Genomic DNA, 21,563 nt, shown 5'->3' with positions numbered 1-21,563 from the left:
TTCTCTGATGAGTCCACCTTTACTGTTTTCCCCACATCCGGGAGAGTTACGGTGTGGAGAAGCCCCAAAGAAGCGTACCACCCAGACTGTTGCATGCCCAGAGTGAAGCATGGGGGTGGATCAGTGATGGTTTGGGCTGCCATATCATGGCATTCCCTTGGCCCAATACTTGTGCTAGATGGGCGCGTCACTGCCAAGGACTACCGAACCATTCTGGAGGACCATGTGCATCCAATGGCGGTGCCGTGTATCAGGATGACAATGCACCAATACACACAGCAAGACTGGTGAAAGATTGGTTTGATGAACATAAAAGTGAAGTTGAACATCTCCCATGGCCTGCACAGTCACCAGATCTAAATATTATTGAGCCACTTTGGGGTGTTTTGGAGAAGCGAGTCAGGAAACGTTTTCCTCCACCAGCATCACGTAGTGACCTGGCCACTATCCTGCAAGAAGAATGGCTTAAAATCCCTCTGACCACTGTGCAGGACTTGTATATGTCATTTCCAAGACGAATTGACGCTGTACTGGCCGCAAAAGTAGGCCCTACACCATACTAATAAATTATTGTGGTCTAAAACCAGGTGTTTCAGTTATTTTGTCCAACCCCCGTATGTATAGGGCCAATCCTGTCCATAGCACCCAAGCACCTACGGCTAAAAGATCCATTGGTTATTTATATCCTACATTTTCTTTAAATTCTGGTGTTTAAACAGAGTGACAAAGTTTGTGTATGTACTAATAAACAGTGTATGTACTAATAAACAGGGTATGTATAAGGTTATAAACAGGGTATGTTTAAGTTTATAAACAGGGTATATATAGGTTTATAAACAGGGTATGTATAAGTTTATAAACAGGGTATGTATAAGTTTATAAACAGGATATATATAGGTTTATAAACAGGGTATGTATACGTTTATAAAGAGGGTATGTATAAGTTTATAAACAGGGTATGTATAAGTTTATAAACAGGGTATATACTTATAAACAGGGTATGTATAAGTTTATAAACAGGGTATGTATATGTTTATAAATAGAGTATGTACTAATAAACAGGGTATGTATACATTTATAAACAGGGTATGTACCAATAAACAGGGTATGTACTTAAAACAAGGTATGTATAAGTTTATAAACAGTGTATGTACCAATAAACAGGGTATGTACTTATAAACAGGGTATGTATAAGTTTATAAATAGAGTATGTACTAATAAACAGGGTATGTTTAAGTTTATAAACAGGGTATGTATAAGTTTATAAACAGGGTATGTATAAGTTTATAAACAGGGTATGTACTAATACACAGGGTATGTACACGTTTATTAACAGGGTATATATACGTTTAGAACCAGGGTATGTACTAATACACAGGGTATGTATACGTTTATTAACAGGGTATATATACGTTTAGAACCAGGGTATGTACTTATAAACAGGATATGTATACATTTATAAACACACACACACAGATATAGATCCCCATTCTGGAATTAGAATGTGTGCTAATAAAACCTTTATGAAGTCTTATTGTACTGGTGGGTTATTTAAGAATATATGCGTTACTATGGTGGAACCTTTATGTGGACTGAGGTGCTGCCTGTCGTACACAGGAAATACAATTAATCACACCTCCTGTCAGCTACTTTCAAGGTTACGTTTTGACATTCACGATCTATAGTCAGTGCCTACAGGCCTGTTAGTGTCTGTTATTTATTGAGTGACGTATGGAAAGGTGGAGGACGTGTTATCTCCAGTGTGAACGTGTAAACAGGCACATGGGAAGATGTTTTAAGTGGGGAGGGGGGCTGTCAAATGAATCTAAAAGTGACACAACATGCATGCACATGCACATATGCTAACAAACTGTCCACAAAAATCTAAATGAAATCCTTTAAAATTAAGAAGGTGCATATAATAACTAATAACTGTAACAGAACAAGAAGAACACAGCTTAGCTGGCAAACTGGAGGGCTGTGTCTCAATCCACACCCAAAATCCTATACGGTATCTAGGAAATTGAGGCCTTTCCATTTGTTGAAATCTAATTCAGCACAATATTTAATATAGGATGGTATTTAAAGGCCAACAGCACTCATCTGCTCAGTGGGCAGCCTAATACAATCAGTATCATGCTGATATACGTATCAAGTAATTATCCATTTCATTGATTTTATATTCCTGTTTTACATTTAATTATGCCTATTGTGTAAATGTGCTACACATGCACTAAGAGCACCATGACCTGACTGTGCTGGGAACGTGTTGTTCCTCTGAAATGACCTGAATGTTTTTTTAGGTAATAATGTTTCATGTAGAAAAACTAGAGAATAAAATGGACTAGAATAACGCAAATTGCATATTTAGTATTTGGAGATTTTGCTACTTTGGTACAGACATAGTAGTTTTTGTACACATTTTATTCTTCACTGATTTATGTTACACATATCTGGAATAGTTGGGACATTCTATAAAATGCAATAAAACAGTAATCTGTGATTTTTTAAATACTTTTGACAAAGGTAAAAAGTGAGATCAAGTGTGCTAAATGAGATCAAGTGAACGAACAAATTACAGATTCTTGATCGTAATGCATTTTACATAATGTCCCAAATGTGGTGGAGAGATATAACACGTGTAACTGGATACAATAGATTGAGAGGAGGAAAAGGGGGAGGAATACAGAAATAGAATAAAAAACCCATCAAAAATAATACTGTTCAGCACAATACAGAGACTCTCTGGGTGTTTACTTTTTGCCAAACAAGAAAAAAGTTCGTTTTATATAAAATATTGTATTATATAGACAGTTGTTAGGGTCAGTCACAGGCTCATAGAATCACAGGGACAGTGGCTTACTATGTAGCCTAGTGGGTAGGGCTTTGGGCCATCAACTGAAAGGTTGAGAGTTTGAATCCCAGTTCTGCCATGCAGCCACTTTTGGGCCCTTGAGCAAAACCCTTAACCCTCTCCGCTCCAGGGGCGCCATACAATGACTGACCATGCGCTCTGTCCCCAGCTTCCAGACAAGCTGGGATATGTGAGGAAAGAATTTTATTGTACTGTACACATGTATATGTACATATGACAAATAAAGGCATTCTATTCATTCAATTCTATACTAGAATCGTCCTGGAAATGGGGCTGATGAGAATGTAGTTACACCACAGGTCCCCAGCACACACACACACACAGTACCAGTTGTACAATGTTTGTGTGTATTTTTGGTTACTTATTTTAATTAAAACTACATTTTACAGCTGCATGCAAATCAGCTATTTAATCTACAGGAAATCTTTAATCTTAATGTACAGGGAAAAAAAACTCATCTAAACTCTGTGGCTAAAACAGACCGACTTACGGCTTTTATTGTAAAAAGGCGGTGCTTGTCCACTACAGTCCAATCAAATATCAGCAGTCTATGTAGTGCGCAAACTGATTGGTTGAACTCCTTATCAGTCTTCTCAAACTAGCCCGGCGTTCGAAATACCATGATGCTCCCTATTCCCTACAAACTACCAAACGCAGTCTGTGCGCAGTTTATCTTAAACTAGAGTGTTAGAACCATAATTCACTTCAGAAAATAGTTGTATATCGTGTATGTGTTCGATTTCCTAAATCAGATTGACACATCCTAACTAAAATAATAAACAACCCTAGGTAGTGCACTAGGTAGTGAACTAGATGTGGTTTCGGATACGGTTCAAAAAATCTAACGGCCACGGCTGAAATAAAACGACTATGTTTTCATATGAAGTGAACTAGATACCGTATTTGCCTCTAGCACTATAGGGCCCCGATGTAGTGTGTAAGGAGAAGGATTAGGATTGAACCAAAGACGGAAGCGAAAAAAGCGACTTGGTATGAAGGAGATCAGTTAGATCACTTTTGAGGTTCATTTGGGTGTTTATGCTGTGTGAATTATTGTTGTACTGTAGGAATAGACAAGAAAATAAAAATTTTTAATATAATAGTAAATGACAGGGAGTAATTTGGTCGGAGCTGATTGATAACGGGCGGATTAGTTGGCACATGGCATCAACTGGGTTGTAGTGAACTTTGCCACAGTGTTCAGATCTATAATAGAGGACTAGGTGATTCTGACCCACGTTTGCTTAATATCGCCGGTATTATCGGTTCTTTATATCGGACGCTGTCAGTATGCAGGCTGCTAGTGTGAGTGATGGTAAGTCTGACTGTAAATCGGATCTGAATGGATGTATGGGTCACATCCCCGCTATCAGAGATCTGATCGAGATGAATGGGGACGATGATTCAGAGGCAGAATCTTACATGCATGGTCGGACTGAAGGTGTGGATCCAGAAACCAAAACCCGAGCTTACACATGGTGCAGGGACTTTCTGTCCGGGGCCTGGAAGAACATATCAGAGGAGGACTTCGAGATCAGCATCATTAGGTAAAATACTACATTCTGAACAGGGCGGATCAATATATTGGTAAAGAATTGGTATCGTGATGTGATTAGAGCTGAGTTTCCCCTAGTCCAGACTCCAGACCACTATGCAAATGAGCAGTCTGGCCATCATCATCATCATCATCATCATCTTATTATTATTATTATTATTTTGATCGGCTTGGTGGGTAGCACTGTCGCCTCACAGCAAGAAGGTCCTGGGTTCGATTCCCAGATGGAGCGGTCAAGGTCCTTACTAGGTGTAGTTGGCATGTTCTCCCCGTGTCTGCGTGGGTTTTCTCCAGGAGCTTTGTTTTCCTCTGACAGTACAAAGACATGTAAGTGAGGTGAATTAGAGATCCAAAATTGTCCATGACTGTGCTTGACATTAAAAACTCGAACTGATGAATCTTGTGTAACCAGTAACTAACCACCTGTCCTGCCATGATTGTAACCAAAGTACCTGGCAGTGGTGGGGCTTGAACCAGAGACCTTTTGATTGCTAGTCCAGTACCTTAACCACTAGGTTACAACTGCTCTTAATTGAGGTGCTATCATGCAACTCAAAATGCTTTATAGTTTTATGATGTTTGATTGCATCTGTTCAGTGGAGATTTCTTAATCATATTTGCTTTTCTGTTTCCAATACAACAGTGATAGCAAAGCTGATTATTAGCCAATGTAAACACAGTATTCAGCCAATGCCACACGATCGATTGGCATCCTGTCTGAGAATTGCACCCAGTGATTCTGGGGAAGCCACACCCACCGTGACCCTGGCCAGTATAAAGTGGTAGTAAAACCAGAAAGAGGAAACAAAATGAACACTAAGCCAATAAGGTCATCGTAGCAGTGAATGAGATAACGTGTTCCTGGTGTCATGCTAGTAAACTAAAAAAATCAGATGTGTTCAGGATAAAATCCAGAATTTCAGTTATGATACGGCATAGTGGTATGAAATCAAGGTGCATGAACAATCCCTCCCCGTTCCAGTAAGTTCTGAGCAATAATTTATTTATATAATCACATCATAATGCAGGCCAACCTTAATACATATGGATGCAAATTTGAGGTTTGTTTTGAATATGTGCCATATTTTTGCCATGAATGTGTCTGGACTTGACTAACACCACAAATCATTCTTGTGAGAATAAGACACAGCTGTCCAGGGTCCTAAACCATTTCACATACAATTATGTGTAAATTTTGCATTCTTTTATGCTTATAAATGCAAATTTTATTACAATTTACTGACAGAATTGTGGCTGATGTATGTCAGAGATTGAGAGGTAAAATATCACGGGCTGTGAAGTATTTGATGTCTCACTATACCAGATGAAAGCATTGTCAATTCAGTTTTGGGGTATTTTTCATATTCTTAAAAGGTTAAACACAATTTTGTTCTCGACTGTAACTTGTTGCTGCCGCACCCCTGATGTTTTGCATAACTTTGCAACTACACTCGGTTATTGTGATGACATTTGAGTCTGCAGGTGGACTGATCATGACCTGATTCCATTTACATTTACAGCATTGAGCTTTTGCTCTTAATCAGAGAGACAGAGTCAACATTTCCCAACTATAGTTGATTGATAGACAGATTAGTAAGTGCAGGATTAATTTACATTTGAGTGCTTAGTGAAGAGTTAAGTCTTTACAGGGGAAGTTAATCTCACCCCCTGGGTGCTGGAACAGAGAGGAGCAGAGATGATCTTCCTCAAGTTCTGACGGATGGATCAAGATGAGTGAGACTTGTGGCTTGAAGGGTATGAAGAGTACGTGAACAGAACAGGGTTTGACAGGTTCTTGACCAGCCCCGACCTTTGTAGGGAGGCCAGTGAAACAAGTGCAGCTCTGGCGTGATGTCTCAGTGCTTGGGTTGATTGAAAACCAGGCACACGTGGTACACCTACTTCTCTTGTATTATTTGCATCTTATAGTTATGACAGATTAACACAACAGAGTCCTATTTCCTTCTGTTCTTCTGTTTACTGTGGCATCTGTAACAGGACACCAGCTACCACACAGGACTTTTATGTACACCAACTATGTGGACACGTTTGCTTGTTTCTGTCACATTGATGGCTAACAGGTGTGGCCTTCACATCAATTACATTAAACGCCTTTGGGATGTCATTTGCCTGACAAGACTTCTTGTCTATCAGTACCTGACCTTACAAATACAGTTTTGATTAAATTGACACGAATTTGCAAATATACAGTCCATACTTTTACAGAAAGCCATGCTGGGAAATGTAGGGTTGTCAGAGCTGTGAAGGTGTTGGGGCACAGTGTGTCACTGCGTTTCCAGATGGTGCGGCCTTAATTCTAATGTAATGCATGTTTGTGTGTGTGTGTTGACAGTGGCGGACTCAGCAATTTGCTCTACAAATGCAGCTTACCTGATCACGTGAAGCCGGTTGGAGCCGAACCTTCACTAGTGCTGCTGCGCATCTATGGGGCCATTTTACAGGTGACCCATCACTGCTTCTGTTAATACAAATAGGGACTGGAGGAACGTATGCACAGCAAGGAGGTTCGATTAACTAGTTAACCAATAACCAATGGTCCCGTCAGTTCTTTGGTTATCTTTTTTTTTTGTCTTAGATTGCTTTTCTTTGTTATATATTTACACGTATTCGTATCAGATCCTGTTTTCACTTAAACAAGGTCATTTTCAAATGCAACCTGTTTAGCATGGAAGTCTGCTGTAGAAATTCACGAGCAGTTAAGATGAGAGAGGAGTGAAGAGGTCTTATGGGTCTTTAAATGCAGGAGAGATGTAATCAGCTTATTTTACCATAATGGATTATATACTGGGTCTTGTACTGTTCATAGACTTTTCACATGTTCATATGTGTTTATATCGTGTGTGTGTGTGTGTTTCTGTTTAGGGGGTGGACTCTTTAGTCTCCGAGAGTGTAATGTTCGCCATCCTGGCAGAGCGAGAGCTCGGTCCTCGTCTTTATGGCATCTTCCCAGAGGGCCGATTGGAACAGTTTCTTCCTGTGAGTTTGATTTTACAGGATGCACAGTAATACAGAATACTGCAATTAAGGACACACATCACAGACATGCATGTTTATTTTTAAGAAACTGCTTTTATTGGTTTGGAATTGGTTGGAATGGCAAATTTAGCCAATTTTATTATTATAATTTTTTTAAAATGAGTGTTCCAGTCCACTTGTAGAAGTCATTGTAGAGATGCCATGACGTACATCTTCCTTTACAATAGACGTAATCCTTTGAATTTGAGGTAAATATAACTGCGGTTTGGGGCTCAGGTGGCACAGGTGTCTATTACTGGTCTATCAGGGCGGCTCAGTGGGTAGCACTGTCGCCTCACAGCAAGAACGTCCTGGGTTTGATTCCCAAGTGGAGCGGTCCTGGTCCTTTCTGTGTAGAGTTCTCCTCGTGTCCGTGTGGGTTTCTCTGGTTTCCTCCTACAGTCCAAAGACGTGCAAGTCAGGTGAATTGGAGATACAAAATTGTCCATGACTGTGTTTGAGATCAGACTTAAACTGATGAATCATGAATGTGTGCAAAACATGACGTTAAAATCCTAATAAATAAATTACCAGTCTACTGCAGCTGACATCCAGGATTGAATTTCAGCAGTACTATCAGCCGACCGGGCATCTACACGGACATGATTGGCTATGTCTGAGGGTGGGGTGGGGGAAGGGGGGGTGGCTGAAGCTGTGTGATGCATTGCCACCCTGTGTTTCGCAGTGGAACCGGACCCACTGGGACCCCCAACCAGGGTAAAATGAAAAGAACTGATGTCTGTAAGTGTGTGTGTGATATTCAGAGTAAACGCTTGTGCACCGAGCAGCTGCAGCACCCAGACATCTCGGCTGAAATAGCCAGTAAGATGGCCCGATTCCACCGCATGGTCATGCCCTTCAATAAGGAGCCCAAGTGGCTGTTCCAGACCATGGACAGGTAAGAGCCTGGATCAGTGACACAACCTCAGTATCACCATTCTAAGAAAAGGTTTTGATTATTCTAAATGCTCTGCTTCTTTTACTCAGGTATATGGATCAGATCAAGAATATTACATTTGTACGTGAGGCTCACATCAAGAAGTTCAAGAAGCTGATGAAGTACGACCTTCCAGCTGAGCTGCTGAATTTAAGGTGAGGGGGCAGGAGTGATAAAGAAGGGTGGGATTAGAGCAGTAAACACGCTAACACAGCATTCAGGCACGACGAGACAAAGCAGCCGTAAGTCATCGAGATTTACACTGGTTAGGGATGTAGTGTGTAGCCACGGGGTGGGGCAGGGGGTATAGAGCGCTGAATTGAGTTTTAAGAGTTTGTAGTTACAGGTAATAATAATAATATGCTTTAAAAATACACAATCAGGCAGAAGCTGAAGGAAACCCACACAGGTACGAGAAGAACAAGAGCAAAACTCTATACAGACAGTAATCAGAGATGAGCATTGAACCCAGCTCTTCAGGTCGCATGTTAGATAGATAGATAGATAGATAGATAGATAGATAGATAGATAGATAGATAGATAGATAGATAGATAGATAGATAGATAGATAGATAGATAGATAGATAGATAGATAGATAGATAGATAGATAGATAGATAGATAGATAGATAGATAGATAGATAGATAGATAGATAACTTTATTAATCCCAGAGGGAATTAATAATGCGCCACTCATTATAGCAGCTCCGCTACCAAGTTGTCGGGCATTATATGTTGGGCTTTGCATCCAAACACTGCGTCCATCAAATAGTTTCATTTTACTAAAAGCAACGGGCGGCACGGTTGGCTAAGTGGGTAGCACTGTCACCTCACAGAAGAAGGTCCTGGGTTCGATCCCCAGGTGGGGCCGTCCGGGTCCTTTCTGTGTGGAGTTTGCATGTTCTCCCCGTGTCCGCGTGGGTTTACTCCGGGTGCTCCGGTTTCCTCCCACAGTCCAAAGACGTGCAAGTGAGGTGAATTGGAGACACTAAATTGTCCACGACTGTGTTCGATATAACCTCGTGTGAACTGATGAATCTTGTGTAATGAGTTACTACCGTTCCTGTCATGAATGTAACCAAAGTGTAAAACATGACGTTAAAATCCTAATAAACAAACAAACAAACTAACTAAAAGCAGCTTATTTTTTTAAACCAGATAGACAGTTATACTGAATCAATGTACCTTTTGCAGTTAAAGAGAGGCTTTATTGTCAAATGTTCTTCCAGGACCAGGGTGCAACACAGAATACAAGTGCAAGACAATACAATATACAGAGTGCAGATAAACACAGTACAATAAATACAAGAACCAAAGACATTTCTACTTTCTAAAGGAATTGAGGGGGGCGAGACTACAGACAAGTGTAGTGTTGGCCAGTACATGGTACTGAGTAAATGATAATTGCAGTTAAAAAAAAACATATTCTGTTATACACAGTTAGCCTCGTAGGTTTTTTATAACAGCAAAGATATAATAGATAGAGATACCTTTGATTCAGTGTTGTTTCTTGTCTGCACCACCAGTATTCGCCTGTGTTTGTGCTCCGGATCAATCCTAAAATCCGATTGCTTTCTCTCTTAGGGCGCTCCTGAAAGAGACTGCTTCTCCTGTCGTGTTCTGTCACAATGATGTACAGGAAGGTAAGCCTCCCGTCTCTCTCTGTCTGGCAAGCCGTAGCCTAGTGGTTAAGGTACTGGACTAGCAATCAGATGGTCAGTGGTTCAAGCCGCACCACTGCCAGGTTGCTGCTGTTGGGCCCCTGAGCAAGGCCCTTAACCCTCAATTGCTTAAAATGTATACTGTAACTGTAATGTAAGTCGCTTTGGATAAAGGCGTCTGCTAAATGCATAAAATATAAATATTACATAGGAGGGGAAGTCACTAGCCTGTGCATATTGTTAATTTAGAAGATAAAACAAATATAGGTGCTTGGATGGCTTATCGGTCTATTATATTAGCCTGCTACCACTGAGATCTGGGTTTGAATCTGAGCAAGTGCTATCAACCGGCTGGGCGCCTACACACACAGACATGATCGGTCCTGTCTGAGGAGTTGGAGAAGTTGGATTGGTGGATTGGATCCTGTCCAGGGTGTATGAGTTTCCAGGGAAACTGTACCCACTGCAACCCTGACCAAGATAAAGTGGTGATAATAGTGAAATTAAATTGACAAATATACACTAATGAGCCAAAACATTAGGACCACCCACCTACTGCACTGTTAAAACAGCTCTGATCTGTGATAACATCAGTCAAGATTTGAAGGACATTACCAGCAGGTTTTTCAACTTTTGTATGTTGGGCAGTTGTATCTTAACCACTAGGCTACTGCACTAGTAATCAAAAGGTCTCTGGCTCAAGCCCCACCACACCCAGGTTGCCACTGTTGGGCCCTTGAGCAAGGCCCTTAACCCTCAATTGCTTAGACAATATACTGTCACAGTGCTGTAAGTCGCTTTGGATAAAAGCGTCTGCTAAATGCCGAAAATGTAAATGTATATTGTGAGGTCCTGAAGGGCATCCTAGCGCACATGTGCCAGGTTTAATCAGTTACTGAAGATGACTGGGTTTCTGCTGTATCAGGACGTGTTGGAGTCTCATTATGACACAGGTCTCTGTTTCCTGCTTCTAATAGATTATCTGATAGTTAGGCCTGATACTCAGACTGTCTAAGATCATTATCAGATCTCCACCCTGCACACACACAGCATATCAACACTCGACGGCTGCCCCTGCAGCCTTTATTTACAGAGAGTATTCAAGAAAATCGTTCCAAATGTTGAAGAACTGGGTCTTGTTTCTTTATTTAGGAAACGTTCTGATGTTGGACGGCCGTGATCGGAATTCCACGGATAAACTGATGCTCATCGACTTTGAGTACAGCAGCTACAATTACAGGTGAAACTGACTCAGCGGTGCTATGTGCTATACATACTACGATTAGTATTATTCAAATCATTGTAATCATTGATCGCTGCTCTAATCGGTGCGTCTGTGTTTGATGCAGGGGGTTTGATTTTGGGAATCATTTCTGTGAGTGGGTTTATGACTACACCTACGACAAATGGCCCTTTTATAAGGCAAACCTGGACAACTACCCAAACCGTGAACAACAGGTGAGTCCAATTTTCAGTTTGCATATTTAAACAGTGCAGAGGTGCAGCAGGTAGTGTTGGTGCTGGTCTAAATCCTCGCCTCCAGTCCCTGTCACACTTGATTAGGGGAGAAAGTGCACCTATGTGGAGGCCCTGTCGTGCCCCTTTAACAATAATACACACACTGACCATATGTATGAGATACCGCCAAGAAAGGATGAATATTGTTATGGCTAAGTTATCTCCTAGTCATGGGTATGGAAGTAAATCTGTCTCATCAGATTTTGAAATTTAAAAGCCTTTGAATTTTGATTACTGAACTTTAAGCCTTTGAATTTTGATTACTGAACTTTTTTGCCTCAGAATTCAACCCACACATTTTACAATAACTCATTTTCACTTTCATTTTTTGATGTTAACAAATTCAAAATCAAAAATTCAAGTTTATAAAATTCAAATAATATATATTCAGGTTGCTCAAATTCGATAGGTCAAATTCAGATCACAAAATTCAGATCACAAAATTCAGACTAAACATCCGGGACACGCAGGATGAGCAATCGATTCCAGAGCCGTAGAGAGAACAGAGTAGCGACACTCCCATAGAGAACCGCTGTGACGGGGGCGGGACATTTCTCTGCACAGCTCCGGGTGGAGCTCTGTTCATTTCCACTACTGAGCAGCATTTTCAGCTGTATGTTGCTTTGTTTTAAAGAAATAATGAATTTGATGTCATTAATATACTTAATACTGTTATTGTTTAGCATTTGCTCAGCACTAAATGTTACATGTTTATCTTATTTAATAGGTATAACTGAATTTAGCTCAGTCAGTTAAGCTTAATTAATGCCACTAGAGTCTTTTCACCTAAAATGAGGTGATTAATCAAGAGTCTTGTTACAGAAATGATAATAAAACATTAGAGCCATAATAAATCATGCTACTTTTACTTTCATACTTAAGTACATTTGAAGGTAAATACTTTAGTACTTTTACTCAGTGAAGTGGAGGTAAAGAGTATTTTTACTTTTACTACTACTTTTACTGGAGTAATATTTTACCTACTTCTAATCAACTACATGGTTTGTGTACCTTGTCCACCACTTACATTAGACAAAATGAACTAGTGCATATTATTATGAATTAATTCATGTATTACATGTAGGAATGAATTATTAATCACTCATGAAATAAGAGATGAATGAAGCTATTTCCTGTACCTGCACTATAATGTTAAAGGTACGGTAATGTGTTTATCAATCTGTTCATTCAGTGCAGGTAAACCTTATGAATCCAGCCACATGGCTCAGTGTTTAACCAAAATGATTATTATTATTATTATTATGAATCCTCAGGAAAGTGAAGGGAGATTATAGTTTATGCAAAAAAAAAAAGAAAGAAAAAAAGCTCTTTAATCTCTGTACTGTATATTGTTTATACTACTTAATGATATCACATTATGTAATGTATGCTAATATAATGTACTGTGTGTTAACAAGAACAACCTATTAAGTCATTATAAAAATCTTCCACTTCATATACCAAACTGACATTAAAGCAGATGCAGTAAATGTAAAGGCAGGTGAAAATACCCAGAAATTGTACAATATTTTATTATTTGCCGTTTAATATTTCACTCACTGCTGCTTGTCCCATGACAGCGCCGGGTTTGTTTGGAACTACTGGAGGGGTACATGAACCACGTGACCGCGAGAACAAGAAGTGTCGCAACTCTCTCTCTCTACGGCTCTGCTGTAAACGAAGCCGCTTCGTTGTCACTTGATCGCTGGAGTGTAACTTGATTGGCTGGGTGTCGGTTCGATTTGAGACAGAATCGATCAGAGCCGTAGATAGAGAGAGTTGCGACAATCCTTGTTCTCGCCGCCACACGGTCACGTGGTTTATGTATCCATCCAATAGTTTCAAAAAACCCCGCGCTGTCATGTTCTCATATCCCAGCTAGCACAATCATCTGGTCCAGCTCCCTCTTTTCTATCGGCACAGTCGGCCGAGTGTCAGAATCGGCCAGACCAGTGTAGCCAGATCCGGTCCAGTTGTTACCACAGCTGGGTTTGGCTGGTGCTCGTAGAGACGCGGAACAACGTCACCATAGCAACAGTGCGATGCGAGCCGTTAAAAAAGAGGACTAATTATTTGTTCGTGTTTGGTAAATTAACGTTGAATCTTAACATTTTACTTAGCAAAATGTAAGCAGAAAGTCTATTAATGAGTTTTGGATTAAGATAGAGAGCAATTTGGAAATGGAAACTGTTAGGTAATGTTATCTATTGAGTTTCAGGTTAACTGGTAGTCTGAACTAATACACTTCAGGTAACGTTAGCTAAAAGGTAAACAGTTTCTTGCATTAGCCAACAGCTGCAAAATAATTAAAGCTCATTCAATAGTGTATTAAATACTTAATAATAATAATTAATAATATAAAATACTTATTTCCACCACTGTATATATATATATATATATGTGTGTGTGTGTGTGTGTGTGTGTGTGTGTGTAAAATATTTATGGTATGTATGTAGGCTGTATTAGTAGATGTAGTTGTAGTAGTAGTATGTTTAGTAGTATTGTGTATGCGTAGTATAGTATGTATATTTACAATATTGTTCACTTTGATAATTATCATTCTTATATGCAATTATATGTTATTTTCTATATATAATATTAATATAGTTGTCATTTTGTTTCACTTTTATAATTTGTCTTATTTTTAATATTCTGATTATTATTATTATTATTATTATACTTGCTGCAATTATCTTAATAAAATACTTTCTGCTGCACAATCTGTAGTTAATCTGTAGTTAATCTGTAGTTAATCTGTAGAATAAATGTATTATTTTATCTATGAGGATGTGAAAGGAGAAGAAAATGGGAAATAAATGGTATCGCAGTGTTTTGGGGGCTATTCCGGCCCAGCTGCGCCGGAAGTGGGCCACAATTACAAGGCTAGCTGGGATGGGACAAGCAGCAGTGAATGAAGTATTAAACACTAAATAATAAACATTTGTACAATTTCTGGGTATTTTCAACTGCCTTTACATTTACTGCATTTGGTATATGAAGTGAAAGATTGATGTTTATAATGACTTATAATGAATAGATCGTTCTTGTTAACACACAGTACATTATATTAGCATACATTAAATAATGCCATATCATTAAGTAGTATAAACAATATACAGTACAGAGATTAAAGAGCTTTTTTTCTTTCTTTTTTTTTGCATAAACTATAATCTCCCTTCACTTTCCTGAGGATTCATAATAATAATAATAATCATCATTTTGGTTAAACACTGAGCCATGTGGCTGGATTCATAAGGTTTACCTGCACTGAATGAACAGATTGATAAACACATTACCGTACCTTTAACATTATAGTGCAGGTACAGGAAATAGCTTCATTCATCTCTTATTTCATGAGTGATTAATAATTCATTCCTACATGTAATACATGAATTAATTCATAATAATATGCACTAGTTCATTTTGTCTAATGTAAGTGGTGGACAAGGTACACAAACCATGTAGTTGAGTTGAAGTAGAGATATCCAAGGTAAAATATTACTCCAGTAAAAGTAGTAGTAATAGTAAAAATGCTATTTACCTCCACTTCACTGAGTAAAAGTACTAAAGTATTTACCTTCAAATGTACTTAAGTGTGAAAGTAAAAGTAGCATGATTTATTATGGCTCTAATGTTTTATTATCATTTCTGTAACAAGACTCTTGATTAATCACCTCATTTTAGGTGAAAAGACTCTAGTGGCATTAATTAAGCTTAACTGACTGAGCTAAATTCAGTTATACCTATTAAATAAGATAAACATGTAACATTTAGTGCTGAGCAAATGCTAAACAATAACAGTATTAAGTATATTAATGACATCAAATTCATTATTTCTTTAAAACAAAGCAACATACAGCTGAAAATGCTGCTCAGTAGTGGAAATGAACAGAGCTCCACCCGGAGCTGTGCAGAGAAATGTCCCGCCCCCGTCACAGCGGTTCTCTATGGGAGTGTCGCTACTCTGTTCTCTCTACGGCTCTGGAATCGATTGCTCATCCTGCGTGTCCCGGATGTTTAGTCTGAATTTTGTGATCTGAATTTTGTGATCTGAATTTGACCTATCGAATTTGAGCAACCTGAATATATATTATTTGAATTTTATAAACTTGAATTTTTGATTTTGAATTTGTTAACATCAAAAAATGAAAGTGAAAATGAGTTATTGTAAAATGTGTGGGTTGAATTCTGAGGCAAAAAAGTTCAGTAATCAAAATTCAAAGGCTTAAAGTTCAGTAATCAAAATTCAAAGGCTTTTAAATTTCAAAATCTGATGAGACAGATTTACTTCCATACATGGGCCAAAAAATTGGTTGCAGACAAAAATAATAATAATTAAATAAATGAATTTTAACAGGCACATAAAGCAATGAATGACCCCCTTGTGAGAGCTTTATGTTAAACATTGTAAGCCACAGTGGAACCAGATTGCCACCATTTTTATTAATTAAGTATATTTACTTTTGTGTTTTGTTTTGATGAATTTGATGTGTTTTAATGTGTAAAAAAAAGTCTGGCAAAGCAAAGATAACCAACTTCCTCAACTTCCTGTCAGTGACCGACCTGAAAACCCAGATCTAGATCACTGGGAAAAATAAGGATCAGATTAGTAGCCTGGAAACAATAACGCAGACCCAACACTACCGCTTTCTGCCATGGCAATGACCCACGGGTTACCATGATGTTAAAAACACAATACATGAAATTTGAGTGCAGCAAAAGAGAATTCAGGCGATCGCAGTGCTCAATGTTGCTTAAGGCATTAATCCATAGAAAAAAACCCAGCACAAAGTGGTTTTGCCGTCTAATTTTGGTTGGTTGTAACTTGGTAGTTACTTGGTTGTCAGCGCCATTGTTTATAGAAACAACCACAGAAAATGTATCTGAGAGATCAAATTACTCACCACACACACACAATAGTTTGTTAGATTGTTTATTTGAACTTTGCAGCCATTGCATTGGCCAGAAGTTTAATAACAATAATTAACAATATTAATACACAGTTGATTCTACTCTGCTGCACTAGTACAGATGCACTATAATGAGAATAATATAAGAAAACACTGATTGACTAGTCACTCGTCACTCTTTCCTCTCCAGCTGCACTTTATTCGACACTACTTGTCTGAGAGTGAAGATACTGGACATGAAGATCAAGCCAAGATTGCCGAGGAGATAATCATTGAGGCGAACAGGTAAAAATTTTGGCTATTCAAATACCTGACCATGAGCTTTCTAGAACCGTGGGCAATAATATGTTGCAACCACAAAAACATCTCTAACAGGAAGGCTTTTGACTAGATTTTGGAGTGTGTCTGTGGAGATTTGGGCCAATTTAGTCAATGCAGCATTTATTAGTTTAGTCACCGTGTGTTTTGATCATATCCAGCTGGACCTTTTTCACCACTCTGAGCCACAGTAGCTCTTATGTGGTATCAGACCAGTTTGGCTAGACTTTGCTCCCTATGTGAATGAACTGGCATCCTGTCCAGAAAAAGCACACAGCCATTAATGTATCCTAACAGACTCGTTCTTTCTAATGATGCCAGAATGCCAGGGTCACTGCACCTTTAATCACTGACACTCATGTGTAAGCTTAAGTCCCTAAATATCTAGTCATCAGGGGACAATTATTGAATGAATGAATGAATCCTTTATTGTCATTGCACCTTGTACTTGTACACTTGCACAATGAAATTGAAGTACAACCCCCCCGACCCGGCGCCAAAAAAAAACAACAAGAAGCAAACAATATTAGCACTATATACAAATACAAATCAACACTCAAACAAAACAAAAGCGATTGCACATGTCCCATTGAAGTGGTATTTGAAATTTTAAAAAATTTTAAATTGCCCATTGGCCCATTTAAAGTGAAATATGAAATTGCACGAGACCCATTGAAATGACACATGATGTGTTACATGTTTGTGTTTATGTTTTTTATTGCACTTTGCCACATGTGGACAAACATCAAAATTCCCCCTATAGATAAATTCCCCCTTAATAAATACCTACATCAAGGAAAAATGGCAAATTGAATGGAACATTCAGACCACCAGCAAACTCTGTGAAATACAGTATACCCAAACATTAACATTAAACTTAGGACACACGGAGGAAGATGCAGAATCGGCCACAGCAGAATAACCCAACACCTGATAAAAGTAGAAAAAAAACCCAACCTGTTAAATCTGACAAAAACCTATTACGATAAAGCGCATCCTGATAGAATGCCCAAAATACACAAACAAAGAACAAGTAAACATGCCTCAAACTGCAAACCGCAAAATAAATTCGTATACAAGACTAATGCAAGAACAGTTTTAACCTACCTAGAAATAAAATATAAAATAGACCCACAATATAAACATAAGTTACAATAAGCAGACTCAAACATAATACTGATAATGCCATAAAATGCCACAGATGTGTTAAACATGCCAGTAAAATCCAAACAAACAAACCGCATGTGGACACGCTTTGCAGGACAGTCATGTCAGGACAGAGACGACGATCGGCCGGTCACGCTAAATCTGTAATCTTGTTGATCCTGATTGGTCTATCTGTACATTCTGTGATCTGTTTTAAAAATGACATTTACAGCATTTAGCAGACGCTTTTTATCCAAAGCGATTTACAGTATACAGTCTAAGCAATTGAGGATTAAGGGCCTTGCTCAAGGGCCCAACAGTGCCAACCTGGCAGTGGTGGGGCTTGAACCGGCAACCTTCTGATTACAAGTCCAGTATCTTAACCACAACGATACAACTGCCCTGACAAATGCTAACAAAACACCATTTCACTGCTTTACCTTATAATCTCTCTCATATGCTCTTATAGATTTGCTCTAGCCTCACATTTCTTCTGGGGACTGTGGTCGATCGTTCAAGCTAGGATTTCCAAAATTGAATTCGGTTATATGGTGAGTAATTTGGAAAGTACTTCATTAACCTGTTGTTAGAACTCTTCAAATACATGAACATTTTCTGTACATTCAGTAATTGTACCATTGGTCGTATGAGCACTAAAACACGACTTATCACCAGAGCTGGGATTTCGAATAAATCATAATGAATCTCAGCTCTGCCATCTGCCTGGGCTGGGTGGCTACATGAACAACGATTGGCATGAGCTGGACCAGGGTTCCTCATAACTGGTGTATTTACGACCTCTGCTGGCTGATTGGTGGCATCTGCGACCAGGGTGTGGCTCTCTGTGCACAAGGCTGATCTGCATACGAACTCGCCTCGTGCAGGTGAAAAGATGCAGTGCGTACTGCACACGTGTCGGAGGGGGCCTGTGTAAATTGCGAAGCTCCTCAGTCAGCCGTGGAGGGTTGTATCGGTAGAGGTGAAGCGTGACGCAATCAGGGTGATTGGATACGACTAAATTAGGGGAGAAAATTCGGGGAGAAATCTGAAAAAAAAAAGAGAAAACAAAACAGGACTTCTAAGCAATGATCATAAAAGTGAGATGTCTTTAACGTATATACTGTTTTTAATCTTTATGTTTTTATGTTTTAGGACTACGCCCAGCACAGGTTCGATTCATACTTCAAGCAGAAGAAGCTGTTTGCATAATTCTGCTCTCCAAGCTTTCCGGAAGGATTGTACTATAGAAGAACACATTTATTTTGCTTCTCAGCTCTTGCTTTTTATTTTTACTTTTTCATGAAAGAGTGACGTAAATGTGAAGAAACCTTGAACGGTTCCGCTGTGGAATGAGTGGTCAGATCATTTTATTATGTGAGAAGTTCGACTGAAATGAATTCCTTTGACTGCATAGAGCACAAATCTTCAATACTGCGGCCTGTAATAATCTGAGCACCTACTGTTCTGTGTGTGTTAACTCTCCTGTCATGTAATATTGGAATATTCATTATTTATTTAAACGTTTTAAGCATTTTTGAAGCTGATTCTTATATGTTAATCCTGTGTGTAATTTAGCACGGTTGCCCATGTAGACCTTTAATCCCCTTATATACAGAAGGGTCCAAACTCGTTTTCTCGGTTTATTTGTTTCATTTACTGCCTGAAACCTACTTCAGTCTCTTCTCATCCCCCTCTCTGCCCTCATTAAGCTAATGTAAAGAAACGACTGTAATTAGGCGGTTATTTTCTTCTTCCTTAAGCTTAAAATGTACTGATGCTTTTCAGTGCTATTGGAAACTTGACTGAACACCACAGGTAATCAAACTGCTGTGTAAGTGCAACCTGTACAAACCAGACGGCTTGTATTTTCACTTGGAGATGTGCAAAACCACTTTTTGGTTGTGTGTATTTAAAACAGAAGTGTTTCAAATCAGCCTGTAATTAATTTGGAGACACAGTGATATTATTTAGACTGGGTTCATATTGTTGCGTTCAATTATTATGGGATAAAAATGCAGCTTTTTATCCCACTTTTATTTTGGCTGTCTGCTTGCACTATATGTCTATTTAAATGTGTAATTTGCTGTAGCGTATATTTATTTCTATGTTAATTGTTACCCTGTGAGCTTTTCATTTTAATGATTATTTTCTCGTTTGCAGTGTTTTTGTTTGCTTATTTATTAATTTTGAGTGTCCGTCCAAAGAAATTCATCCCTAAATACAAAATGTGAAAGCCATAGTGTTGGTGTGGACCCACAGAAAGGACAGGAACAGTGGTCAGAAAGCATGATTTGTGGTGTGACTTTTAGATAGCTTCTCATCTCTCTAAGTGTATGCAGTTATGTGTGAATTGTATGTAATTTAGTAGAAAAAGCCAGTGGTAGCTCAGCGGTTAAAGTACTGGACTAGTAATTAGAAGGTCCCTGCATGGTTAAAGCACCACTACCAGCAGGTTGCCAGTGTTGGGCTTTTGAGCAAGACCATTTACCTTTATTTGCTTGCATTGTTTATGGTCAGAAATGAAAAGTGTCTGCTAAATGCTTTAAATGTAAAAAACAAGGACGTATACACATACAAGGGAGCAAATGAATACTGGTCCATGTGTATTCAGTGTGTCCCTTCACTTACTGACTAATAGTGTGAGGCTTTTATTGACACTGGTTTTAAATGTCTCATCTGGTTTTAATTTATCCCATTCATAAGGGGCCATGTGAGTATGGGGCAGGGTCCAAATTGCAATAAACATGTGCATTCTTTTAATTCATTAAAACACTTGGTGACTTAACTTCACTTTGTTTGTCTCCTTTTTTAGCTTCATTCTCCTTAATCTTATGTAGTTTTAAACCTCCTGCTGAGTTTTCCTATGAAAGAAAACAGGCCAAAATGCAAACATTATATTTAATCTAAATGAAATTAATATAACAATACTATATAAGGTGGGTAGCACTGTCGCCTCACAGCAAGTAGGTCCTGGGTTCGATCCCTAGGTGGAGCGATCCGGGTCCTTTCTGTGTGGAGTTTGCGTGGGAGCTCCGGTTTCCTCCCACCGTCCAAAGACGTGCAAGTGAGGTGAATTGGAGATACAAACTTGTCCATTACTGTGTTCGATATAACCTTGTGTAACCTGTAATGAATGTAAAGTGTAAAGCATGACGTTAAAATCCTAATAAACAAACAAACAAACAATATAAGTAATAATTGAATTGTAACCTCTGTCCACTCCAAAATGTGCTGGGATGTGGTTTGGCTACTAAAGCTGAATTTATAAATCATTTTTTCAGATTGATTTACAGAATCCTCCTCAGTAGACATGTATTCTTACACGTATCCCTATAGTACAAACCTATAAAGTATAGGAACTGCAGTGGTGTTTGTTCAGTAGAGCAGTGGAACATAGAAGGTATGGTTTATGGACAGTTCCATATTTAGCTTGAAGATTGAAGCTTTTTTCTGCTCAGAATTTAGGACAATGGCCTAATTACCAAACTGACACACCAACTTCCCTTGTAGCGGTCACTAAAAGCTTCATGCTGCTAAATATTAGTGTAGCATTTGATACAGTAAACCCACAATCTATGTAGAAATTTGTAGCTCATCATTATGGTAAA

At 38.8% G+C, this 21,563-nt stretch overlaps 1 protein-coding gene across 1 annotated transcript; it reads left to right on the top strand.

Moving 5' to 3' along the window:
* Nucleotides 1–3,935: 3,935 nt before the first annotated feature.
* Nucleotides 3,936–20,740, top strand: chkb (choline kinase beta). The gene is made up of 11 exons (XM_063004288.1): nt 3,936–4,422; nt 6,784–6,892; nt 7,314–7,427; nt 8,231–8,364; nt 8,454–8,558; nt 9,987–10,045; nt 11,216–11,303; nt 11,413–11,521; nt 16,682–16,776; nt 18,425–18,506; nt 19,108–20,740. The coding sequence occupies exons 1-11, from the start codon at nt 4,166–4,168 to the stop codon at nt 19,162–19,164; spliced, it is 1,209 nt and encodes a 402-aa protein (XP_062860358.1). The 5' UTR covers nt 3,936–4,165; the 3' UTR covers nt 19,165–20,740.
* The last annotated feature ends 823 nt before the right edge of the window (nt 20,741–21,563 follow it).

The sequence above is a fragment of the Trichomycterus rosablanca genome, chromosome 11 (genome assembly GCF_030014385.1).
Source record: "Trichomycterus rosablanca isolate fTriRos1 chromosome 11, fTriRos1.hap1, whole genome shotgun sequence".
In the NCBI taxonomy this organism is placed as follows: Eukaryota; Metazoa; Chordata; class Actinopteri; order Siluriformes; family Trichomycteridae; genus Trichomycterus; species Trichomycterus rosablanca.
This window is presented reverse-complemented; position numbering and strand designations above follow the sequence as displayed.

What these genes read in the sequence shown, in the direction of transcription:
- chkb (XM_063004288.1), top strand. Translation starts at nt 4,166, where the DNA reads ATGCAGGCTGCTAGTGTGAGTGATGGTAAGTCTGACTGTAAATCGGAT. An exon ending in CTGTTCCAGACCATGGACAG is followed by an intron (nt 8,365 to 8,453) that starts GTAAGAGCCTGG and finishes TCTTTTACTCAG; the next exon opens with GTATATGGATCAGATCAAGA. An exon ending in ATAATCATTGAGGCGAACAG is followed by an intron (nt 16,777 to 18,424) that starts GTAAAAATTTTG and finishes ATGCTCTTATAG; the next exon opens with ATTTGCTCTAGCCTCACATT.